Raw genomic sequence first — 26,728 nt, 5'->3', positions numbered from 1 at the left:
CATCGAACCCCGTCCAGATCTCATCAGCAATTTGGGCGATTTACTACCCTACTGACCACCAAGGGGGAGGGGGGGAGGGGGTATGGTATTGTATATTTATGTATATATAACAAAATTCAAAATATCTGATTTTTGTTTAATTTGTTACAGTTTTATAATAATCTATATATTAGGTAATGACTTTTCGCTTGGAAAGGCAAGAAAGACATTTGCTTTTTTTCAATTTACTTATTTCTTATGTTTTATTAGTGTGTATATTGTGTGTCATTAGTGTGTATACTGTGTGTCATTAGTGTGTATATTGTGTTTTATTAGTGTGTATATTGTGTTTTATTAGAGTGTATATTGTGTTTTATTAGAGTGTATATTGTGTTTTATTAGTGTATATTGTGTTTTATTAGTGTGTATATTGTGTTTTATTAGTGTGTATATTGTGTTTTATTAGTGTGTATATTGTGTTTTATTAGTGTGTATATTGTGTTTTATTAGTGTGTATATTGTGTTTTATTAGAGTGTATATTGTGTTTTATTAGTGTGTATATTGTGTTTTATTAGTGTGTATATTGTGTTTTATTAGAGTGTATATTGTGTTTTATTAGTGTGTATATTGTGTGTCATTAGTGTGTATATTGTGTTTTATTAGTGTGTATATTGTGTTTTATTAGTGTGTATATTGTGTTTTATTAGTGTGTATATTGTGTTTTATTAGAGTGTATATTGTGTTTTATTAGAGTGTATATTGTGTTTTATTAGTGTATATTGTGTTTTATTAGTGTATATTGTGTTTTATTAGTGTGTATATTGTGTTTTATTAGTGTGTATATTGTGTTTTATTAGTGTGTATATTGTGTTTTATTAGTGTGTATATTGTGTTTTATTAGTGTGTATATTGTGTTTTATTAGTGTGTATATTGTGTTTTATTAGTGTGTATATTGTGTTTTATTTAGTGTATATTGTGTTTTATTAGAGTGTATATTGTGTTTTATTAGTGTGTATATTGTGTTTTATTAGTGTGTATATTGTGTTTTATTAGTGTGTATATTGTGTTTTATTAGTGTGTATATTGTGTTTTATTAGAGTGTATATTGTGTTTTATTAGTGTGTATATTGTGTTTTATTAGTGTGTATATTGTGTTTTATTAGTGTGTATATTGTGTTTTATTAGTGTGTATATTGTGTTTTATTAGTGTGTATATTGTGTTTTATTAGTGTGTATATTGTGTTTTATTAGTGTATATTGTGTTTTATTAGAGTGTATATTGTGTTTTATTAGTGTGTATATTGTGTTTTATTAGAGTGTATATTGTGTTTTATTAGTGTGTATATTGTGTTTTATTAGAGTGTATATTGTGTTTTATTAGTGTATATTGTGTTTTATTAGTGTATATTGTGTTTTATTAGTGTGTATATTGTGTTTTATTAGTGTGTATATTGTGTTTTATTAGTGTGTATATTGTGTTTTATTAGTGTGTATATTGTGTTTTATTAGAGTGTATATTGTGTTTTATTAGTGTATATTGTGTTTTATTAGTGTGTATATTGTGTTTTATTAGTGTGTATATTGTGTTTTATTAGAGTGTATATTGTGTTTTATTAGAGTGTATATTGTGTTTTATTAGTGTGTATATTGTGTTTTATTAGTGTGTATATTGTGTTTTATTAGTGTGTATATTGTGTTTTATTAGTGTGTATATTGTGTTTTATTAGTGTATATTGTGTTTTATTAGTGTGTATATTGTGTTTTATTAGTGTATATTGTGTTTTATTAGAGTGTATATTGTGTTTTATTAGTGTATATTGTGTTTTATTAGTGTATATTGTGTTTTATTAGTGTATATTGTGTTTTATTAGTGTGTATATTGTGTTTTATTAGAGTGTATATTGTGTTTTATTAGTGTATATTGTGTTTTATTTAGTGTGTATATTGTGTTTTATTAGTGTGTATATTGTGTTTTATTAGTGTGTATATTGTGTTTTATTAGAGTGTATATTGTGTTTTATTAGTGTGTATATTGTGTTTTATTAGAGTGTATATTGTGTTTTATTAGAGTGTATATTGTGTTTTATTAGTGTGTATATTGTGTTTTATTAGTGTGTATATTGTGTTTTATTAGTGTATATTGTGTTTTATTAGTGTGTATATTGTGTTTTATTAGAGTGTATATTGTGTTTTATTAGTGTATATTGTGTTTTATTAGAGTGTATATTGTGTTTTATTAGTGTATATTGTGTTTTATTTAGTGTGTATATTGTGTTTTATTAGTGTGTATATTGTGTTTTATTAGAGTGTATATTGTGTTTTATTAGAGTGTATATTGTGTTTTATTAGTGTATATTGTGTTTTATTAGAGTGTATATTGTGTTTTATTAGAGTGTATATTGTGTTTTATTAGTGTGTATATTGTGTTTTATTTAGTGTGTATATTGTGTTTTATTAGAGTGTATATTGTGTTTTATTTAGTGTGTATATTGTGTTTTATTAGAGTGTATATTGTGTTTTATTAGTGTGTATATTGTGTTTTATTAGAGTGTATATTGTGTTTTATTAGTGTATATTGTGTTTTATTTAGTGTGTATATTGTGTTTTATTAGTGTGTATATTGTGTTTTATTAGTGTGTATATTGTGTTTTATTAGAGTGTATATTGTGTTTTATTAGTGTGTATATTGTGTTTTATTAGTGTATATTGTGTTTTATTAGTGTGTATATTGTGTTTTATTAGTGTATATTGTGTTTTATTAGTGTATATTGTGTTTTATTAGTGTATATTGTGTTTTATTAGTGTATATTGTGTTTTATTAGTGTGTATATTGTGTTTTATTAGTGTATATTGTGTTTTATTTAGTGTGTATATTGTGTTTTATTAGTGTGTATATTGTGTTTTATTAGAGTGTATATTGTGTTTTATTAGAGTGTATATTGTGTTTTATTAGTGTGTATATTGTGTTTTATTAGAGTGTATATTGTGTTTTATTTAGTGTGTATATTGTGTTTTATTAGTGTATATTGTGTTTTATTTAGTGTGTATATTGTGTTTTATTAGTGTATATTGTGTTTTATTTAGTGTGTATATTGTGTTTTATTAGTGTGTATATTGTGTTTTATTAGTGTATATTGTGTTTTATTTAGTGTGTATATTGTGTTTTATTAGAGTGTATATTGTGTTTTATTAGTGTATATTGTGTTTTATTTAGTGTGTATATTGTGTTTTATTAGAGTGTATATTGTGTTTTATTTAGTGTGTATATTGTGTTTTATTAGAGTGTATATTGTGTTTTATTAGTGTATATTGTGTTTTATTTAGTGTGTATATTGTGTTTTATTAGAGTGTATATTGTGTTTTATTAGTGTATATTGTGTTTTATTAGAGTGTATATTGTGTTTTATTAGTGTATATTGTGTTTTATTAGTGTGTATATTGTGTTTTATTAGTGTATATTGTGTTTTATTAGTGTATATTGTGTTTTATTAGAGTGTATATTGTGTTTTATTAGTGTATATTGTGTTTTATTAGTGTGTATATTGTGTTTTATTAGAGTGTATATTGTGTTTTATTAGAGTGTATATTGTGTTTTATTTAGTGTGTATATTGTGTTTTATTAGAGTGTATATTGTGTTTTATTAGTGTGTATATTGTGTTTTATTAGTGTGTATATTGTGTTTTATTAGTGTATATATTGTGTTTTATTAGTGTGTATATTGTGTTTTATTAGTGTGTATATTGTGTTTTATTAGAGTGTATATTGTGTTTTATTAGAGTGTATATTGTGTTTTATTTAGTGTGTATATTGTGTTTTATTAGAGTGTATATTGTGTTTTATTAGTGTGTATATTGTGTGTCATTAGTGTGTATATTGTGTTTTATTAGTGTATATTGTGTTTTATTAGTGTGTATATTGTGTTTTATTAGTGTGTATATTGTGTTTTATTAGTGTGTATATTGTGTTTTATTAGTGTGTATATTGTGTTTTATTAGTGTATATTGTGTTTTATTAGTGTGTATATTGTGTTTTATTAGTGTATATTGTGTTTTATTAGTGTGTATATTGTGTTTTATTAGTGTGTATATTGTGTTTTATTAGTGTGTATATTGTGTTTTATTAGTGTGTATATTGTGTTTTATTAGTGTATATTGTGTTTTATTAGTGTGTATATTGTGTTTTATTAGTGTGTATATTGTGTTTTATTAGAGTGTATATTGTGTTTTATTAGTGTATATTGTGTTTTATTAGTGTATATTGTGTTTTATTAGTGTGTATATTGTGTTTTATTAGTGTGTATATTGTGTTTTATTTAGTGTGTATATTGTGTTTTATTAGAGTGTATATTGTGTTTTATTAGTGTGTATATTGTGTTTTATTAGAGTGTATATTGTGTTTTATTAGTGTGTATATTGTGTTTTATTAGAGTGTATATTGTGTTTTATTAGTGTGTATATTGTGTTTTATTAGAGTGTATATTGTGTTTTATTAGTGTGTATATTGTGTTTTATTAGTGTATATTGTGTTTTATTAGAGTGTATATTGTGTTTTATTAGTGTATATTGTGTTTTATTAGTGTGTATATTGTGTTTTATTAGTGTATATTGTGTTTTATTAGTGTGTATATTGTGTTTTATTAGTGTGTATATTGTGTTTTATTAGTGTATATTGTGTTTTATTAGTGTGTATATTGTGTTTTATTAGTGTGTATATTGTGTTTTATTAGAGTGTATATTGTGTTTTATTAGAGTGTATATTGTGTTTTATTAGAGTGTATATTGTGTTTTATTAGTGTATATTGTGTTTTATTAGAGTGTATATTGTGTTTTATTAGAGTGTATATTGTGTTTTATTAGTGTATATTGTGTTTTATTAGTGTGTATATTGTGTTTTATTAGTGTATATTGTGTTTTATTAGTGTGTATATTGTGTTTTATTAGTGTATATTGTGTTTTATTAGTGTGTATATTGTGTTTTATTAGAGTGTATATTGTGTTTTATTAGAGTGTATATTGTGTTTTATTAGAGTGTATATTGTGTTTTATTAGTGTATATTGTGTTTTATTAGAGTGTATATTGTGTTTTATTAGAGTGTATATTGTGTTTTATTAGTGTATATTGTGTTTTATTAGTGTGTATATTGTGTTTTATTAGTGTATATTGTGTTTTATTAGTGTGTATATTGTGTTTTATTAGTGTATATTGTGTTTTATTAGTGTGTATATTGTGTTTTATTAGAGTGTATATTGTGTTTTATTAGTGTGTATATTGTGTTTTATTAGTGTATATTGTGTTTTATTAGTGTGTATATTGTGTTTTATTAGTGTATATTGTGTTTTATTAGAGTGTATATTGTGTTTTATTAGTGTATATTGTGTTTTATTAGAGTGTATATTGTGTTTTATTAGAGTGTATATTGTGTTTTATTAGTGTATATTGTGTTTTATTAGAGTGTATATTGTGTTTTATTAGAGTGTATATTGTGTTTTATTAGTGTATATTGTGTTTTATTAGTGTGTATATTGTGTTTTATTAGTGTGTATATTGTGTTTTATTAGAGTGTATATTGTGTTTTATTAGTGTGTATATTGTGTTTTATTAGTGTATATTGTGTTTTATTAGTGTGTATATTGTGTTTTATTAGAGTGTATATTGTGTTTTATTAGTGTATATTGTGTTTTATTAGTGTATATTGTGTTTTATTAGTGTGTATATTGTGTTTTATTAGTGTATATTGTGTTTTATTAGAGTGTATATTGTGTTTTATTAGTGTATATTGTGTTTTATTAGAGTGTATATTGTGTTTTATTAGTGTATATTGTGTTTTATTAGAGTGTATACTGTGTTTTATTAGTGTGTATATTGTGTTTTATTAGTGTGTATATTGTGTTTTATTAGTGTGTATATTGTGTTTTATTAGTGTATATTGTGTTTTATTAGAGTGTATATTGTGTTTTATTAGTGTGTATATTGTGTTTTATTAGTGTGTATATTGTGTTTTATTAGAGTGTATATTGTGTTTTATTAGAGTGTATATTGTGTTTTATTAGTGTGTATATTGTGTGTCATTAGTGTATATTTTTATTGTGGAAATTAGATTTATTAATGTACTTATGTTTCATCAGTGTTAATAAAGTAACAGTTTACAGATAACATTACATTTTCTGTCGCTTACAAGTTTACAAGAGTATTTTACTCATACGAATTGTATACATTCATACATTCGACTCACTTGGAATACATTGTCATTATTATTTTTCCTATTAATACATGTCTCCAAATAGATTAAATCTATTTTTTTTAAGTTGTAAAAAAAAAAAATAAGCAACCTTCCCCACTATGAACTGTACGTTGAGAAATTTCCCACCGCCGAATCCAGGAACATTTCCATCCATGTTTTTGGTCCACAATTAAGGATTCCAAATTTTTCCCAATCAATTTATCCACGATTTAAGTCTCTATCAGCAACTTTATTCCATGCCATATTTACCTCTTCAATAGCATTTTTTTTAATGCGTGTCTCACCTGGTGTGTGTGTGTCTCACTCACTTGTTTTACCCAATGGGAGAGCCTCTCGTATTCCGTCTAACCATGTTCCTAGAGCACGTGTCTCATCCATATGTATATGAGAAGACACAGGAATTATATCACCCTCTAGATATCTCACATCATATGTCTCCCATTCTCCTACGTGTAATGAGAGCATGTACCCTTCCCCCCCCACACACCTGTGTGTCTCAGACCCCAAATGGGTAACTCTCTAATATTTCTCACCTCGACGCTCTCCACGTGGGAGGAGTTCTTGATCAGGACGACGAGAGCTCTCAGCATGAAGGAGCCGAAGAGATGCAGATGAAGAAGATTCCTCGGGCACCTCAGCTTCCTGGAACATGGGAGTGTATTAGTGAGCTTCCTGCAACATGGGAGTGTATTAGTGAGCTTCCTGCATCATGGGAGTGTCTCAGGGAGCTTCCTGCACCATGGGAGTGTCTCAGGGAACTTCATACAACATGGGAGTGTCTCAGGGAGCTTCCTGCACCATGGGAGTGTCTCAGGAAGCTTCCTACAACATGGGAGTGTCTCAGGGAGCGTCCTACAACATGGGAGTGTCTCAGGGAGCTTCCTATAACATGGGAGAGTCTCAGAGAGCTTCCTACAACATGGGAGTGTCTCAGGGAGCTTCCTACAACATGGGAGTGTTTCAGGGAGCTTCCTACAACATGGGAGTGTCTCAGGGAGCTTCCTATAACATGGGAGAGTCTCAGAGAGCTTCCTACAACATGGGAGTGTCTCAGGGAGCTTCCTATAACATGGGAGAGTCTCAGGAAGCTTCCTACAACATGGGAGTGTCTCAGGGAGCTTCCTGCATCATGGGAGTGTCTCAGGGAGCTTCCTGCACCATGGGAGTGTCTCAGGGAGCTTCCTGCATCATGGGAATGTCTCAGGGAGCTTTCTGCACCATGGGAGTGTCTCAGGGAGCTTCCTGCACCATGGGAGTGTCTCAGGGAGCTTCCTGCATCATGGGAGTATCTCAGGGAGCTTCCTGCATCATGGGAGTGTCTCAGGGAGCTTTCTGCATCATGGGAATGTCTCAGGGAGCTTCCTGCATCATGGGAATGTCTCAGGGAGCTTCCTGCATCATGGGAGTGTCTCAGGGAGCTTCCTGCATCATGGGAGTGTCTCAGGGAGCTTCCTGCACCATGGGAGTGTCTCAGGGAGCTTCCTGCATCATGGGAATGTCTCAGGGAGCTTTCTGCAACATGGGAGTGTCTCAGGGAGCTTCCTGCACCATGGGAGTGTCTCAGGGAGCTTCCTGCACCATGGGAGTGTCTCAGGGAGCTTTCTGCAGCATGGGAGTGTCTCAGGGAGCTTCCTGCACCATGGGAGTGTCTCAGGGAACTTCCTACAACATGGGAGTGTCTCAGGGAGCTTCCTGCACCATGGGAGTGTCTCAGGAAGCTTCCTACAACATGGGAGTGTCTCAGGGAGCGTCCTACAACATGGGAGTGTCTTAGGGAGCTTCCTATAACATGGGAGAGTCTCAGAGAGCTTCCTACAACATGGGAGTGTCTCAGGGAGCTTCCTACAACATGGGAGTGTCTCAGGGAGCTTCCTACAACATGGGAGTGTCTCAGGGAGCTTCCTATAACATGGGAGAGTCTCAGAGAGCTTCCTACAACATGGGAGTGTCTCAGGGAGCTTCCTATAACATGGGAGAGTCTCAGGAAGCTTCCTACAACATGGGAGTGTCTCAGGGAGCTTCCTGCATCATGGGAGTGTCTCAGGGAGCTTCCTGCACCATGGGAGTGTCTCAGGGAGCTTCCTGCATCATGGGAATGTCTCAGGGAGCTTTCTGCACCATGGGAGTGTCTCAGGGAGCTTCCTGCACCATGGGAGTGTCTCAGGGAGCTTCCTGCATCATGGGAGTGTCTCAGGGAGCTTCCTGCATCATGGGAGTGTCTCAGGGAGCTTTCTGCATCATGGGAATGTCTCAGGGAGCTTCCTGCATCATGGGAATGTCTCAGGGAGCTTCCTGCATCATGGGAGTGTCTCAGGGAGCTTCCTGCACCATGGGAGTGTCTCAGGGAGCTTCCTGCATCATGGGAATGTCTCAGGGAGCTTTCTGCACCATCGGAGTGTCTCAGGGAGCTTCCTGCACCATGGGAGTGTCTCAGGGAGCTTCCTGCATCATGGGAATGTCTCAGGGAGCTTTCTGAAGCATGGGAGTGTCTCAGGGAGCTTCCTGCACCATGGGAGTGTCTCAGGGAGCTTTCTGCAGCATGGGAGTGTCTCAGGGAGCTTCCTGCACCATGGGAATGTCTCAGGGAGCTTCCTGCATCATGGGAATGTCTCAGGGAGCTTCCTGCATCATGGGAGTGTCTCAGGGAGCTTCCTGCATCATGGGAGTGTCTCAGGGAGCTTCCTGCACCATGGGAGTGACTCAGGGAGCTTCCTGCATCATGGGAATGTCTCAGGGAGCTTTCTGCACCATGGGAGTGTCTCAGGGAGCTTCCTGCACCATGGGAGTGTCTCAGGGAGCTTTCTGCAGCATGGGAGTGTCTCAGGGAGCTTCCTGCACCATGGGAGTGTCTCAGGGAGCTTCCTGCACCATGGGAGTGTCTCAGGGAGCTTTCTGAAGCATGGGAGTGTCTCAGGGAGCTTCCTGCACCATGGGAGTGTCTCAGGGAGCTTTCTGCAGCATGGGAGTGTCTCAGGGAGCTTCCTACAACATGGGAGTGTCTCAGGGAGCTTCCTACAACCTGAGAGTCTCTCACAGTGAGCTACAATGTTAACAAGGGTACCCGTGAACGTTTACATACGTTAATTAAGGTGGCGTTAAAAGCATCAGAGAACATTAACTCACACAGTACAAAATTATAACATGTTAAAATGTCAACAGGGGGAGGGGGGGGGGTAGTAGTCAAGATTAATGTGAAAAAACAAATACGACAAACACTTTTGCGACAAATTAACAAAGCCTTTACGTGACAAATTAACAGAGTCTTTACGTGACACATTAACAAAGTCTTTACGTTACAAATGAACAAAGTCTTTACGTGACCAAATTAACAAAGTCTTTACGTGACAAATTAACAAAGTCTTTACGTGACAAAGGCTGAAAAAAGCTGTATAGGAAAAAGTCAAATTTCCTGCGTAAAAATTCAAGACCCACCACCTGTCCTTCACCACTAAGACCCACCACCTGCCCTCTAAGACCACGAACACTTGACACCACCGATCCACTTCACCCCTTCAGGAAGACTTCCGGCCCAGACACTCAAGCAGCTCCATAATGGAAATCCTTTTACCTCAAGGACCAGTCTATGGGGTTCTCTGGGGAACCTGGCAGGCGGTCTATACCTCCTGGGGGCTGGGGAGCGCCCCCAGGGGGTATAGATCAACAGGGGTACACCCTATTGATGTACAGGTTTGGTTGGTAGGTACTGTGTGGTGTGTGGTGTAGTACCAGGCAGGTACTGTGGTGTGGTGTAGTACCAGGCAGGTACTGTGGTGTGGTGTCCACTCAGGTGGCAGCGACATCATGGAGTCAATCCTTTCCAGGTATCTTCCAGGTATGCTCCGGGGAACATACGTCAAAGCTGTCTGGTCAGCAGTGACTGTTAAACAGGCATGATGTTGAACCACTCGTCAATGGAGTCCGATATGGTCAGCCCGAGACGGTGACGTACTTGACCTTCCTTAAAGCTTCGCTGCTACAAGTCCTCTGCCTTATAGAGAGACATGACAATATAGCTTCAGGAAAAGTGATTCTGCTGTTCATCTCCTGTTGAGCATCTCCACCACGTGGACCAGCTGTGTTGACGACGTTGGCAGTGCCTTTTCCGGGGTGTCCTTGGCTGCTAGTTAAGCGTCAATAAGCCCTTGAGACGTTGGTTCCATTCTACAGGTAATGATAGACTCCTTTCAAGAACGGGCTGTAAGAGGAGTCTTTAATGGAGCAGACTCCCAAAGTCGCTCAACTGAGGCTGGTGTACCACAGGGTCGAGTGCTTGGTCCTTTCTTAAGGAATGTCTACTTCAGTGATCACCTACTGAAGTAGATGATGACTTCAGAAATTATGGTGATCACTACTTCAATGCTCACCAAGATTCCTGAAGCTCAGGCTTATGCTGAAGCCCCGCACTCAAACCGTACAATATACAAGAGAGGAAGTGCCGATTACTATAACATTCATTAATCATCAATGATGATCATAACTAAATTACATATGACTGAATCTGGGACACTCCATAAGGATAGACGGAACACATTGTGCTGGGTGATGAAGCGGACATCTTGGGCAAGGAAATTCCATCACTAAGAAGAAGAAGCACATAGAAAGAGCAACCAAGAAAATTAGAGCGCCAAAGAGCATTTCGCGCCTGTCATGAGAGAGAGAGAGAGAGAGAGAGAGAGAGAGAGAGAGAGAGAGAGAGAGAGAGAGAGAGAGAGAGAGAGAGAGAGAGAGAGAGAGAGAGAGAGAGAGAGAGAGGAGAGAGAGGGAGAGTTGTCAAAAACTCAGACAGGAGGAATGATTTTCTTGGCAGGGTTGAGGTCTCTCCACAGGGAGGGAGGGCGAGGGCGTCTCTGGGGCTGACAGAGCGCCTGACTTTACTCACAGGTATATTTTAAGATTTTCCCGAACCTTTTCCCGCCTTTTTTTTTAGTGAAGAGTATTCGACCTGGACAGGGATTGTCCCCCAGGGTATGCTAACCCTAGACTGAAACCCCTTATAGGATATTTTTATAAAACAGTTTTACACTTTGCACAGCGTATACTGAACCTGTATCTAAATTACCTTGTAAAGAATAGGGGCACAGTCACTTGCTGTGTCCAGGGGAGGTTATATTGATAATAAAAATCACATAAAAAAGGTGGAAACTGAGTACTAAAAAGCCACAGAGACATTAGAAAGAATCTTTCAGTGTCAGAGTAGTTGACAGATTGAATGCATTAGGCAGTGATGTGGTGGAGGCTGACTCCATACACAGTTTCAAATATAGATATGACAGAACCCCCAATAGGCTTAAGAACCTGTATACCAGTTGATTGACAGGTGAGAAGCGGGATCAAAGAGCCAAAACTCAACCCATACAAGTACAATTAGGTAAGTACAAGTATATGCAATTAAAAAAAAAATTAATTCCTGACCTCAACACCTTAAACAAACACACACCAAGAAACACCTGTCAGGAAAGACAAAGACACATACAAGACAATAGCAACTATTCATTGAACTCTGACGGAAGAAGAATGTTTACAAACACGCTGACATGTTTGTAAACATATGACTGACAGTCGCATAATCACACACTTTACTGCTAGTGCTGAAGGGGGGAATAAGCGGCTATTGTTGGTCTGACATTCTGTTGACGATTAGAGGGGTCGGGAACGCACGCACGCACGCACACACACACAAAAGTTTGTGTGTGTGTGCGCTCTCAATGTTTGCTGACGATGCCAAAATTATGAGAAGGATTAAGACACAGGAGGACAGCTTGAGGCTTCAAGAAGACCTGGACAAGCTGAAGGAATGGTCGAACAAACGGTTGTTAGAGTTTAACCCAAGCAAATGTACTGTAATGAAGATAGGCGTAGGGAGCAGAAGGCCAGATACAAGGTATCATCTGGGAGATGAAATTCTTCATGAGTTCATGAGTCAGAGAAGGAAAAAGACTTGGGGGTTGACATCACGCCAGATCTGTCTCCTGCAGCCCATATCAAGAGGATAACATCAGCGGCATATGCCAGGCTGGCCAACATAAGAACGGCATTCAGAAACTTCTGTAAGGAATCATTCAGAACTTTGTATACCACATATGTCAGGCCAATCCTGGAGTATGCAGCCCCAGCATGGAGTCCATATCTAGTCAAGGATAAGACTAAACTGGAAAAGGTTCAAAGGTTTGCCACCAGACTAGTACCGTACCCGAGCTGAGAGGTATAAGCTACGAGGAGAGCTACGGGAATTAAACCTCACTTCGCTGGAAGACAGAAGAGTTAGGGGAGACATGATCACCACATTCAAGATTCTCAAGGGAATTGATAGGGGTAGATAAAGACAGGCTATTTAACACAAGGGGCACACGCACTAGGGGGCACAGGTGGAAACTGAGTGCCCAAATGAGCCCCAGAGATATTAGAAAAACCTTTTTTAGTGTCAGAGTGGTTGACAAATGGAATGCATTAGGAAGTGATGTGGTGGAGGCTGACTCCATACACAGTTTCAAGTGTAGATATGATAGAGCCCAATAGGCTCAGGAACCTGTACACCTGTTGATTGACGGTTGAGAAGCGGGACCAAAGAGCCAGAGCTCAACCCCCGCAAACACAATTAGGTGAGTACTAGGTGAGTACACACACACACACACACACACACACACACACACACACACACACACACACACACACACACACACACACACACACACACACACACACACACACTCATTATAACTCATAAATTCCCTAACCACGAGGGTGGAGCCCAAAATACTACTGTTTTCAAGTGATGCAGAATCAATGAGATGACTTGCAGAAGATTGCACAAGTCTCCAAGACCCAGACTGACAATAAAGATGGTCTAGGAATAGCTACTAGAAATCAAACATCAGTGAGTGCAAAGTGATGGAGACAATGGCATTTGGAGAAAGCAAGACGGAACACTATGAAGCGGGAACCGCCTCCCTTTAATGAAATAAGATATTGTCAGCAACATGTTCTAAATCGATGAACAAAATAGCAATTTAAAGGAACGTCAATAAGAATGCATTTAAAACTCAGTACACCACCTACGTGAGACCAGCCCGGTAGTAGGCAGCCCAGTCCTATGTCGTAACAAGACATATTTTCCATAATTAGGAGTGATAGAGTACAAACAAGATATGAAAGAGTTAGACCTAATGATGCAGTCTCCGTGGTGTAGTGGTAAGACACTCGCCTGGCGTTCCGCGAGCGCTATGTCATGGGTTCGTATCCTGGCCGGGGAGGATTTACTGGGCGCAATTCCTTAACTGTAGCCTCTGTTTAACGCAACAGTAAAATGTGTACTTGGATGAAAAAACGATTCTTCGCGGCAGGGGATCGTATTCCAGGGACCATAGGATTAAGGACTTGCCCGAAACGCTACGCGTACTAGTGGCTGTACAAGAATGTAACAACTCTTGTATATATCTCAAAAAAAAAAAAAAAAAAAAAAAAAAAAAAAAAAAAATGCAAGGAAAGACGAGAACAGATAAATGAGCCACCCTGACACGTAAAAGGGTGCTCATGTAACATAATGTCACTAGAGGAAAGGGAAAAAGCCTGATGAAAGGTACTAAAAGCCAACTCCATCAACAATTATCTAAGCAGACACGATGGGAGTCATGTGGGTCGAAGAGAAGACCAGCGACTCAGTAACATTCGCAAAAGATGAGAGAATGGGAGAAACTAACATAGATACAACTCAACAGTGGTAAGGCACTACTAGGAAAGCATTTTGCATCTAGTCTGTGACACAGTCATGAGAGAGGATGTGTTCAGCCTGAGCTAAACAATAGAGAAGCTCGAGGCAGAGCTGTGCCAAGCCAAATAGGAAATAAGGAGCCTCGTATTAATACCAACCCAACATACATAATGAGGTCTACATAATGAGTATAGCTAAGTAGTAGGAGGACTTCCTTTATGGAAGCTCACATTTCAGGAAGACGGATCCAGTGACCAGGAAAGCACAATAAGAGGTAGTAATGCAGGCAGCCACTTTGCAGGAAGGAGGAAAAGCACCAACCAGTTGCTTGAAAGGAAAGAAACTAACACAACAATAGTGGTAGTAGGTCTGGAGGAGCTTTAAGGCATAGGAAAATACAAGCAATGGAGGACACATATGCTGTGAAATGAATCATGACAAAATTGCAGATGGAAGGGGAAAGACAAAAATATAAAGTTTTTTCAGGTTAGGTTGGTACAAGATGGTAAGAAATAGACTGGTAAAGATTATATTAACAAATTGAAAATAAAAAAGAGGCAATTCTAGGGAAGAAGAAAAGTCGTCAGTATTTACTGACATATTTCCTCAGTATTACTCAGTATTTCCTTCGTCAAAGGAAAAGAATGCTGCAGTTTTTGAAAAGAGAAGGCGGCACAAGGGAGGGATAGGGACTGGGCAATCTACGTTCTCCACGGTTGCAGTCTCCGTGGTGTAGTGGTAAGACACTCGCCTTGCGTTCCGCGAGCGCTATGTCATGGGTTCGTATCCTGGTCGGGGAGGATTTACTGGGCGCAATTCCTTAACTGTAGCCTCTGTTTAACGCAACAGTAAAATGTGTACTTGGATGAAAAAACGATTCTTCGCGGCAGGGGATCGTATTCCAGGGACCATAGGATTAAGGACTTGCCCGAAACGCTACGCGTACTAGTGGCTGTACAAGAATGTAACAACTCTTGTATATATCTAAAAAAAAAAAAAAAAAAAAAAAAAAAAAAAAAAAAAAAAAAAAAAAAAAAAAAAAAAAAAAACTTGACTCCCTCTGCGTCAATCACAACAGTAGTGTGAAGGATCCCATTCATCACCTTCTCTTATCAATCGTCCCTGTCACATGCACTCACACCCCCATCTCTTACCCTTCTCCCACTCCTCTACCTGTCCCCTGTCCAATGATCCACCTCCCAGTTAATCAGTAAATAAGGCTCAATCCCCCCCTATTATTTAACTCCTCTATCAACCTCCTCTATGGAGGCCTGGTCGACGACCGGGCCGCGGGGACGCTAAGCCCCGGAACCACCTCAAGGTAAGGTAACCTCATCAAGCACCTTACCATACACTACTCACACTGAACATTCACTCACACCAGGTAGAGGGAAGACAAGGAAGCTAATAATTGAGAATTCACAGAAAAAATGTTATATTAGGGTATTAAACCAACACAGAGGAGATTACAAACAAGGCAACCAAACTCAAGGAATGGACAAAATACAAGAACACAGATGTAATTGCACTCGCAGAAACGAAACTGCCAGAAGACATAACTAATATAGCATACCCCGCAAGACTACAAAGAGAGAGGGAAGGAAAAGAGTGAAGGTGAGTGGAGCTGTTGACCCGTAAAGACTGATCCTCTGAAGAGCCGTCAATTCCAGGCAGTGAAAGATTGTAAATGACTATATTACAGAAACCGTTACTACATGAGGACTTAAGATAATACAATATATATATAAAACCTCCACAAAAGGACAAAAGACTCAGCCAGGCCAATATCAGAAACAAAAGGGCAGCATTTACTATATAGAAAACAGCTGCCCCAGCCGGGAAACAAGAATAGATGTCGACTCTTAATTAGAAAGAATTCTGAGCATGGTTGCACACACTGGGAGACTAGGAAGCCCCACGGGGGTGGGGGGGTGGGGGGAGGGAATATGTGGTAAGCCAAATTGATGGAAGCAACAATGAGAAGCTTCCGTAGCCAACATAGCAACGTATCCACTCAAGATGTAAAGTGGATCTTACATAAATTCGTAAAGTGGACTTCGAAGACACCATTGAAATGAGTGATCACTATGAATTGCATCCGAGTATCTTAGAGAAGTGCAAATACACTGTTCTGAATAAACGACTATATGCAGGCGAGGAGTCACAATAACGTGGCTGAAGTATGTTGACCAGACCACACACTAGAAATTGAAGGGACGACGACGTTTCGGTCCGTCCTGGACCATTCTCAAGTCGATTGTGAATGGTCCAGGACGGACCGAAACGTCGTCGTCCCTTCAATTTCTAGTGTGTGGTCTGGTCAACTATTTCTAATATTTGCGAATAAATGGGCAGATGAGATAGACTTCTTTATCTTAATGTTTGCTGCTTATGCAACAGAATTCAGGTGGATAAATATGATATGAGGCTGCTAGAAACTGAATGATGGCAGGGACATAATGAAAGAATGGTTCAACAAGTGGCTTCTAGAGTTTAACGCAAGTAATTGCAAAGTAATGAAGCTGGGTGTTAGGAACAAGACCCTAAACACAGGATATTATTTTGGAGAGGTGACACTTGTGGAAAATTAATTATAATTAAATGATTTGGGTTTTGATATTACAATGAAATAGTTACTAAAAGTCCAGACCACTAAAATGTCATAAGCCGCACACACAAGGTTGGCCAAGACACTAGGAATATGAACTGGGAGTCATTCACTAGGAATATGAACAGGGAGTCATTTAGGAAGTTGTACATCAGATCTCTTAGACCAACTCTAAAATATCTAGTCCTTATCTCTTTAAACCTAAGACGACACATGCATACGTTTAGTGTGCCAACAGACTAGTCCCGGAACTGAGAGGATTGATTTACGATAAATGAATCAACCTTCACGTCATTGAAATGGAAAAGAGGGGAGACATGATCACCACATAACATTCTCAAGAAAATAGTCTGGGCAGATAAGAGAACACCATTATAGTCTACGAACAAAGGGGCCACCAATGGACATTAAATACCCAAATATACCAGAGACATTAACAAAAAATATTTAAATCCTCAGAGTAGTGAAACAATAGAATGAGCCAACAATTTAAGTGTTGAAAGCTATGAAGTCCAGAGCCCAACTAGTTGAACACATACATCCATTCACCTTCAGAAACTCCTAACTCTATTCTTCCCCCCCTCCCCTTTCTCACGCCACTTAGCGCTAACCCTCACGATAACGGCTCCGACATCATCACCGATAACAAGCAGTCGTCAAGAGGTGATTACGACCCGCTAATTGGGCCATTCCGACCTCAACAACCGGTGTAACAGACCGATGGGACAATCATTTACCGCCTAATCGCCTACCTTGTGCGAGTAGACTTGCTCATAAAACTTTACTGGAGAATACTACCGTTGGTAAACCCATTTGTTTACCACAGTTTACCTGTGTCGTTCTATGACCATGGACTCATATCACGGGTCGTTTGTGAGGGGGAGGGGGGTGTTAGTTGAAGTATTCATGCACGTATATACATATATATGTATACACGTGTATACATATATATGTATAAACAGCAAATCAATACATCCCACGTTCGCATAAATGAAATTAAATATACGTAAATTTCCTACTCTTTTTGCAGCAGTCGTTTATAAACGCTTAGAAAACCTAGGAAAAATGCTTTTATTAATTTTTTTTTAGAAATCGAATTAAATTTAATAAAATCACCCCAAAAAATCACAAGGTCACCATGTGAGATCATTTAATAAACACGATTGTAACTTGTATCATAAATTTTCGTAAATTATATTTTCGATTTTGTAAAAAAAAATTTTTAATGGAAAAACCAAGCAAGGTAAGTGTCATAGGGAAAATAAATGGGAAAAATTTGCATTGGAATTGGAAAATTTGTGACATATATGAAAGTGGGAATTATTTTGTCATATATATATTTTTTTGTAATTTTAATGCATGTTTTATGATAAAAGGAAAATGTCAGTCTATTTCCTCGTAATATAATAGTTTAAACTTGAAAAAAGTATACTACTACTAATAATAATAATAGTGAGGTTATCTTGAGAATTTTAAGTGTCCCCGCGGCCCGGTCCTCGACCAGGCCTCCACCCCCAGGAAGCAGCCAGTGACAGCTGACTAACACCCAGGTACCTATTTTACTGCTAGGTAACAGGGGCATAGGGTGAAAGAAACTCTGCCCATTGTTTCTCGCCGGCGCCTGGGATCGAACCCAGGACCACAGGATCACAAGTACAGCGTGCTGTCCGCTCGGCCGACCGGCTCCCTTGAGGTTATGAAGATGGAAACTCAAGATAATCCGGATTATTTGCACCGGAACGTCATGTGTCTACGAAATAAATATTAGGGGGGGGGGACCGAACCCTACATTCCATTACCCTTTGCGATCGACAATGTCGCCATGACGTCAGAGAAACCAACTCAGGAAAGAGCGCGAAAAAAAAAGGAATTACGGCTGGCTTCCTGATGAGTCTGACGTCACTACAGGAGCGTGCTCCTAATCTCCTCATATCCTCCTCATCTCATTACCTTATCGTGTTTGGACCAAGTTATCGCATCAAAGCCGGGCCCCCCAACCAACGCCCAACAGTGGGGGCCAACGCCCAGAACCCACAGAAGGTGACCTCTAGGTGAACTCCAAGTAACTTCCAGGTGAACCCCAGATAATTCCTTATCCCTTGGGCTCTCGGCTATCACAAAACACGACATATATGAATGAAATAGCCCGTGGCGCTGTGTTTCCTCAGGAAGATCTAAGAGAAAATTTCCCCTCTCACGATTGCATTTTAAAACGGAAACCACCGAAAATTTTAAGTTGTTTTTCGATGAGTTCATTTAACAATGGCGTCCTGCAGGATCTGTGAGTCGCTTCCCTCAGGCGTGATTCAGTGTTTTCCCCTCGAACTCTTTTTTTTATACTTTTGATGGCAACTTCCTGGATATTCTTGGGGGGTCTTTAACTTCTGCACTGGAAAGCAAGCAAGCTAGTAACACCAGTCTCAGTTGGTGCTTGTTGCTGGCTCCCTCGTTCTCTCCCCTCACCCGTCAGCTTGGAGAAGGGGAGGCCCTGGGTGAGGGGAAGATGAAATAGGATAAGGGGAAAAGAGATGAAGAGGAAGCTGCAAGCGATGCGAGTGTATTTGTGTATGTATTCGCACGCACGCACACACACACACACACACACACACACACACACACACACACACACACACACTGTTGTAATCCACAAGTTAGTAGGAATTATTAGCTAGAGGATCATTACTACAACACTTAACGAATGATGATTGGAAGTTCATGTAAGTAGACAGACTATGGATCACATATCTAAGAAAGGTCAATGGATTAAGACCGAAGCTGTTTAGCCAAATGATTAATTCCTGGAAAGAGGAATTATTCTTCGTCAGGCTTCTAGGAACAAGATTACCTCTCTAGGGATAAGGTTAATCGGATTATACCTTCCTTGAGAGGTGGGGTGAAATGGTTGAGGTAGATGGCTGACTGGAGTCAGTCTGATTGTGGAAGTTGAACGAGCAAGTCCTTTTGGATCCCCGGTTGTGGCAGCAGCGAAGTGTAGCAGACAGCTATGCGAGAGCCTGTTGTGATCTTAGTGACCAAGTTAAGTCTGCAGTATGTGAGTATTGAATGTAAGACTAACCGGGTGTGGAGCGTTGTAGTAATCATTCCGTATTAGGGACTTAGGCGGAAGTTACGAGTGTGGGTGGTGATCGCGGAGGTCAGGTGGTCTATGGGTATTGGAAGTGTATTGACCTAATAGAGTATGTTAATATGTATTTATTTGTCAGAGTCTATTCTTTGTAATTAAATGACAAAACCCGACGGCCTTTAAATACCTTCCATATGTTCATTCATTGTGTTCCAGTACAAACCTAGTGGTACGCCTCAAGGGTCTGGTGTGTGTAGGAGTACACGGTGGTAGTAACGGTTGCTGAGGCAAGGTGTTATGTGTTGTGTATCTGCTGTGTTCGGAATGAACCGGGGTTCAGCGTCACGACAACACACACACGCACGCACACACACACACACGCACGCACGCACACACACACACACACACACACACACACACACACACACACACACACACACACACACACACACACACACATGCACACACACACACACACACACACACACACACACACACACACACACACACACGCACGCACACACACTAGCAAGGATGAACTATTCAACACTGGTGGGACGCGAACAAGGGGACACAGGTGGAAGCTGAGTACCCAAATGAGCCACAGAGACATTAGAAAGAACTTTTTCAGTGTCAGAGTAGTTAGTAAATGGAATGCATTAGGAAGTGATGTGGTGGAGGCTGACTCCATACACAGTTTCAAATGTAGATATGATAGAGCCCAGTAGGCTCAGGAATCTGAACACCTGTTGATTGACGGTTGAGAGGCGGGACCAAAGAGCCAGAGCTCAAGCCCCGCAAGCGCAATTAGGTGAGTACAATTAGGTGAGTACACTTTTCACGCACCTCGCTGGAAGAAAGAAGCGTTAGGGGAGATATGATCATCACATACAAGATTCTCAGAGGAATTGATAGGGGGGAAGATAATGACAGCTTAACACAGGGAATTCACGCACTTGGGGATACAGGTGGAAACTGAGTACCCAGGCGAGCCACAGATACATTAGAAGCTTTTTTTTTTTACTGTCAGATTAGTTAACAAATGGAATGCATTAGGCAGTAAAGTAATGGTTATCTTGAGGTTATCTTGAGATGATTTCGGGGCTTAGCGTCCTCGCGGCCCGGTCCTCTACCAGGCCTCCTTTTTGCTACACCCCTCCCCCAGGAAACAGTCCGTAGCAGCTGTCTAACTCCCAGGTACCTATTTACTGTTAGGTAACAGGAACATCAGGGTGAAAGAAACTATTAGCCCATTTGTTTCGGCCTCCACGGGGGATCGAACCCGGAACCTCAGGACTACGAATCCGAAGCGCTGTCCACTCAACTATCAGGCGCTTTCACACTTCATATACATACATCATACTTCAGGAGGCTGACTCCATACACAGTTTCAAGTGTAGATACGATAGAGCCCAGTAGGCTCAGGAACCTGTACACCTGTTGATTGACAGTTGAGAGACGGGACCAGCCGAAGCTCACCCCCCCCCCCCCCCCCCCGCAAGCACAAGCATCCTAAATACGTGAAATCATCTCTCTATCTCACAATACTTCCCAAGAATACAACCTCTGCCTCACTGCCTCTCCACCTCACAATCACCAAAGGCTTAACAAATCCATCACTCACTCTTAACCTCTCTCTCTCTCTCTCTCTCTCTCTCTCTCTCTCTCTCTCTCTCTCTCTCTCTCTCTCTCTCTCTCTCTCTGCTCCACCACCACCTCCATACATTCCATCCCCCATCCACACCCATCTTCCACTTGCAACGAACAAAAATAAGATGACAATCGACTTGAGAATGGTCCAGGACAGACCGAATCGTCATCATCCCTTCATTTTCTAGTGTGTGGATTGGTCAACAAGAAGTATTGAACTAAGGATTCAGGAGACACAGCATATGAGATGAACCTCAATATCTGGTCTACCAATGCTGAGTCACAAAGACAGCAGATGAAATCAAATATTGAGACAGAACCTGATGTGATTGCAATGTTGTAAACCAAAATCACCGACGGTGATCTCGAATGCAACATATCCAAGGGGATAATAGACTGAAAAAAAGAAATAATGCAAGGAATCGGAATATCACTTCTTATACGGATGAATTGCATTTTTCGAGGAATATAGAGGAAAATATTATTACAGACAAAATAACTGGGACTCTAAAAAGACCCAGACAGAAATGCTAAGACAAAAACAATACACGAATAGATTAATTAAAAATAACAACAACATTAAATACAATCAGATCAAAATTACTTATCATGAGAGACCTAAATCCCCGAAAGATAGACTGGGAATAAATAAATCCCCCGTAGTAGTGATGTATAGAATGGAGAGGAACTTCATAACACAAGAGGATAACCAGGGTACAATAGAAATAAAGATATCCCATGGATTCTATATCCATTAACACTGAGGAGAACACTGAGAACTCGAAACAATAAATCCCACTTGAATCCAACGACCAATACATCCTGGTATTTGACTTCACAATGTACCTACAATCCAAGACAGCATATCACGAGAGCAAGGAACGGAGACACGGGTCAACAGACACATAAAGGAAGGAGGGGAAAAAACCATTATGACGTTCGCCAGTTTGTGGACATGTCAATAACGTAAGCTTATTTAGACGTGACTCTGAGGTAAGACTTCGGGTTATGTGTACTTCTTGGACCTGTTCTTCGGTTGTGTGAGAGAGGTTGTTCCCCTTCAGTGTGCCCCAGCGTGTTGAGACAGAGAGAGAGAGACAGAGAGATAGAGGGAGAGAGAGAGAGAGAGAGAGCTCCAATCTACTTTTATCTTCTCCATGTAAAATCCTGGGAAGGTGCAGCCTGAGGTGCCAGTAACAAGGCTCAAGGGCTTCGCCTTCCTTACTAAATTGCCTTTAATCAGAGACTGGGAGAGATGGAGGCTGGCAAGGAGCGGCTACTGAGGGAGGGAGGGAGGGCAGCCTCCAGAGATTATCTCAGCCCTAGATGCTGAGAAATTTCTGGCGGTGTAGGTGGTGAAGGGTGTACTCACCTAGATGTACTCACCTACGTGTGCTCATTAAGGTGTGCTCACCTAGATGTACTCACCTACGTGTGCTCATTAAGGTGTGCTCACCTAGATGTACTCACATAGTTTTCCTCTATTTCAACATTACCTACAGATGCTTCCAGGGTAGATAGTGCTTGTTCCCCCATTAGTAATTTAACACTAATTATTCTATTGTCTTTCTTAATACATGAACAATATAAACTGAATTATCCTTGTCAGCTTCGTCATTTAATTCAATTGTTTAACATTCACGACTCACAAGTTTCTCTTGACACTCCTGAATACATTTTTTGTTTCGTGTTTCAATCTCTCCCTTCGTTCTGCTGTTGCACACATTGACTACTACCTCTCTCTCCATCTACTTGATTAATTCCCCTTGGGATCTTGTATGTCGTTATCATGTCAGCTCTATTCCTTCTTTCTTCTAGTGTGGCGAAGTACAGTTCATGTAGCCCTTCTTCATAGCTTTGTCCCTTTAGTTCAAGAATAAGACTTCTTGCATATATATGAATCCTTTACAGGGGGGTCCATGCCGGGTCGGCAGACTCCTTAAGCGTGTCTCACTGTAAAATGTATGAATAGCTTCCCGCCAAACACACACCGAAACTACGACGTTGGTACAACGTTCGAACAAGTTTTAACACCTAACCAGTTATAACAACCAATATAGCCAGTTGTAACAACGTTCCAATACGTCATATACACGTTAAGCCAAGATGTAACAACTTTATTACAAGTTGTAACAAGCTGACAACTTTATTACAAGTTGTAACAAGCGGAAAATAGGGACAGTTTCGGTTTGTGTTTCCAGGGTTGGATGGCACCCGCATCAGAGCAGCTCCAAGAGTAAACTGATTCTCCAGAGTATTGATGACCGCGAGTATTGACCCGAGAGACTTAAAGTAAGTAATTATCAAAGAAGGCACCAAGCCGGGAAGGCTATGTAGCACCATCAAATGTGCGGGATAATCCGAGGGCGCTAAATATCACCAAGGATGCCAATATGGGAACAGAAACGCATAAGGCGAACGATATCATAAGTATCCGATTCACCAAGAATTCTATCGAGGGACCTCCCTGGAAACACAAACCGAAACTGTCCCTATTTTCCGCTTGTTACAACTTGTAATAAAGTTGTCAGCTTGTTACAACTTGTAATAAAGTTGTCAGCTTGTTACAACTTGTAATAAAGTTGTCAGCTTGTTACAACTTGTAATAAAGTATTTACATCTTGGCTTAACGTGTATATGACGTATTAGAACGTTGTTACAACGTGCTATATAGGTTGTTATAACTGGTTAGGAGGAGGATGATTCCTCATCCTGGAATCATACATGTATCAACATGTTAAACAAGCTACGAGAGTGTGGCAAAGGGATCTTCCTTATATGTTGGATCTGATATTCACCAGGAGATAAGAAGATATATTTGACACCCAGTACCTTCCACCCCATTAGATAAAAGTGACCAAATCCTTTTGGAAATAAAGTATATAATGCGTTATAATCTACAATAGAATGAGAAGTCCACTACGGGCTCACCATATCCCGTGCTACTTGGAACTTTTGTTTAGAGTAGCTGAATCTATGACAACAACAACAAGAGAATGAGGAAAATGAAGCAGCTGAAAAACCTGATTTCATGAGAGGACATTATGGGGAACTTGGAAAGTTCTTTAAGGAATTAATGTAAAGACTTACTGATACACAAGGAAACCAATGTACGTCAAGTTTTGTGAAATATATGACGAAGGCACCGGTCGGCCGAGCGGACAGCACGCTGGACTTGTGATCCTGTGGTCCTGGGGTCGATCCCAGGCGCCGGCGAGAAACAATGGGCAGAGTTTCTTTCACCCTATGCCCCTGTTACCTAGCAGTAAAATAGATACCTGGGTGTTAGTCAGCTGTCACGGGCTGCTTCCTGGGGGTGGAGGCCTGGTAGAGAACCGGGCCGCGGGGACACTAAAAAGACCCGAAATCATCTCAAGATAACCTCAAGATAACCTACTGATAGACAAGGAAACCAATGTACGTCATGTTTTGTGAAATATATGACAAAGGCATAAACATAATTACCCCAAAATATGGATGCAAAACTAGAAAAGAAGATTGGTTGAACAGAAATTGCAAGAGGGGCCGGAGACACAATAATGGAATCAATATAGGCAGAGGCCAAACCCCCAAACATACCAGCGATACAAAGAAACAAGACACGACTACACAGCAATGAGGAGAGAGAGAGAGGCAGAAAAAAAATTCTGAGAAAGAGATAGTGGACAAATTTAAAACAGAACCTGGCCAGTTCTACAAAAAGCCAATTGCAGGTAAAGGATAAAGGTGATAGTTAATCTCGGCTTTTGAGCAATCAGTTGCTCAACGCAATTTTTCTCCCTTTCTGTCTCTCTGACAACTGCATCTTTTTTTTCATATTCCTCATTATGTAGTTTTTTTTTCACTCTTAGCCTTGCTTCTTTCGTCAGCTACGCTTATAGAATATTATATGTCGTTAACATGTCCCCTCCGTTCCATCTCTCTCTAGTGGTGAGGTAACGTCCAGTTTCCTCAGCCATTCCTCGAAGATCTAGGATCTTCGAGTATGTTTGGTCCAGCCTGTTGGACCAAGTTATCACAAGTATCTTCTACTCCCCGAGCCTGGCCTCAGGCCGGGCTCGGGGAGTAGAAGAAAAACTCCCAAGACCCTCTTCAGGTAAGATCCAGATAAAATTAAGTCTCCTCAGTTCAAGAGCAAGCCTTAATGTTTTGTAATTTTTCAGGTAGGAGTTCTACTCTGGAGCTGCATTATCAAGGATTGGTCTCACGTAGGTGGATGCGCATGCCTCGCACGCAACATCTATCAACCTGCGTCTCTGGCGTCTTTTTTTAGTGTTTTGTCTACCCCAGGATTTCCGAAACCCCTGATTAAGGATGTGTGTAGTGTGGGTGGCAATGGATGTAGCCAGAGATGGTGGGTGAGTGAGAGGTGGGTGAGGGAGGGTGAGGGTGGGTGAGAGGTGGGTGAGAGGTGGGTGAGGGGTGGGTGAGGGAGGGTGAGGGAGGGTGAGGGAGGGTGAGGGTGGGTGAGGGAGGGTGAGGGAGGGTGAGGGAGGGTGAGGGTGGGTGAGGGTGGGTGAGGGAGGGTGAGGGAGGGTGAGGGAGGGTGAGGGAGGGTGAGGGTGGGTGAGGGAGGGTGAGGGTGGGTGAGGGAGGGTGAGGGAGGGTGAGGGAGGGTGAGGGTGGGTGAGGGAGGGTGAGGGAGGGTGAGGGTGGGTGAGGGAGGGTGAGGGGTGGGTGAGGGAGGGTGAGGGAGGGTGAGGGAGGGTGAGGGTGGGTGAGGGAGGGTGAGGAAGGGTGAGGGAGGGTGAGGGAGGGTGAGGGAGGGTGAGGGAGGGTGAGGGTGGGTGAGGGAGGGTGAGGGAGGGTGAGGGTGGGTGAGGGTGGGTGAGGGAGGGTGAGGGAGGGTGAGGGAGGGTGAGGGTGGGTGAGGGAGGGTGAGGGAGGGTGAGGGTGGGTGAGGGAGGGTGAGGGAGGGTGAGGGAGGGTGAGGGAGGGTGAGGGAGGATGAGGGTGGGTGAGGGAGGGTGAGGGTGGGTGAGGGTGGGTGAGGGTGGGTGAGGGAGGGTGAGGGAGGGTGAGGGAGGGTGAGGGTGGGTGAGAGAGGGTGAGGGAGGGTGAGGGAGGGTGAGGGAGGGTGAGGGGTGGGTGAGAGAGGGTGAGGGAGGGTGAGGGAGGGTGAGGGTGGGTGAGGTGAGGGAGGGTGAGGTGAGGGAGGGTGAGGGAGGGTGAGGGGTGGGTGAGAGAGGGTGAGGGAGGGTGAGGGTGGGTGAGGTGAGGGAGGGTGAGGTGAGGGAGGGTGAGGGAGGGTGAGGGGTGGGTGAGAGAGGGTGAGGGAGGGTGAGGGTGGGTGAGGGAGGGTGAGAGAGGGTGAGGGAGGGTGAGGGAGGGAAGCACAAGAGACTAGGAGGGGAAAAGAGTGTGTTCATTGGGACGAAGAGACGGTAATAGGAGCGTAAATCTCTTATACAGAAGCTTCCCTTTGCATTCCCTTAACCTCCTTCCCACTTGCCC

At 40.5% G+C, this 26,728-nt stretch overlaps 1 protein-coding gene across 1 annotated transcript in view; it reads right to left on the bottom strand.

The window, feature by feature from the left end:
* The window catches only part of LOC123760375 (parathyroid hormone/parathyroid hormone-related peptide receptor), a 177,133-nt gene that overhangs the window by 35,134 nt on the left and 115,271 nt on the right, over positions 1-26,728 (bottom strand). The window contains exon 7 of the mRNA XM_069328866.1: positions 6,757-6,865. Coding sequence (XP_069184967.1) covers positions 6,757-6,865 — 109 coding nt within the window. The remainder of the gene's footprint in view (positions 1-6,756; positions 6,866-26,728) is intronic.

This window comes from Procambarus clarkii, chromosome 22 (assembly GCF_040958095.1).
Source record: "Procambarus clarkii isolate CNS0578487 chromosome 22, FALCON_Pclarkii_2.0, whole genome shotgun sequence".
In the NCBI taxonomy this organism is placed as follows: Eukaryota; Metazoa; Arthropoda; class Malacostraca; order Decapoda; family Cambaridae; genus Procambarus; species Procambarus clarkii.
This window is presented reverse-complemented; position numbering and strand designations above follow the sequence as displayed.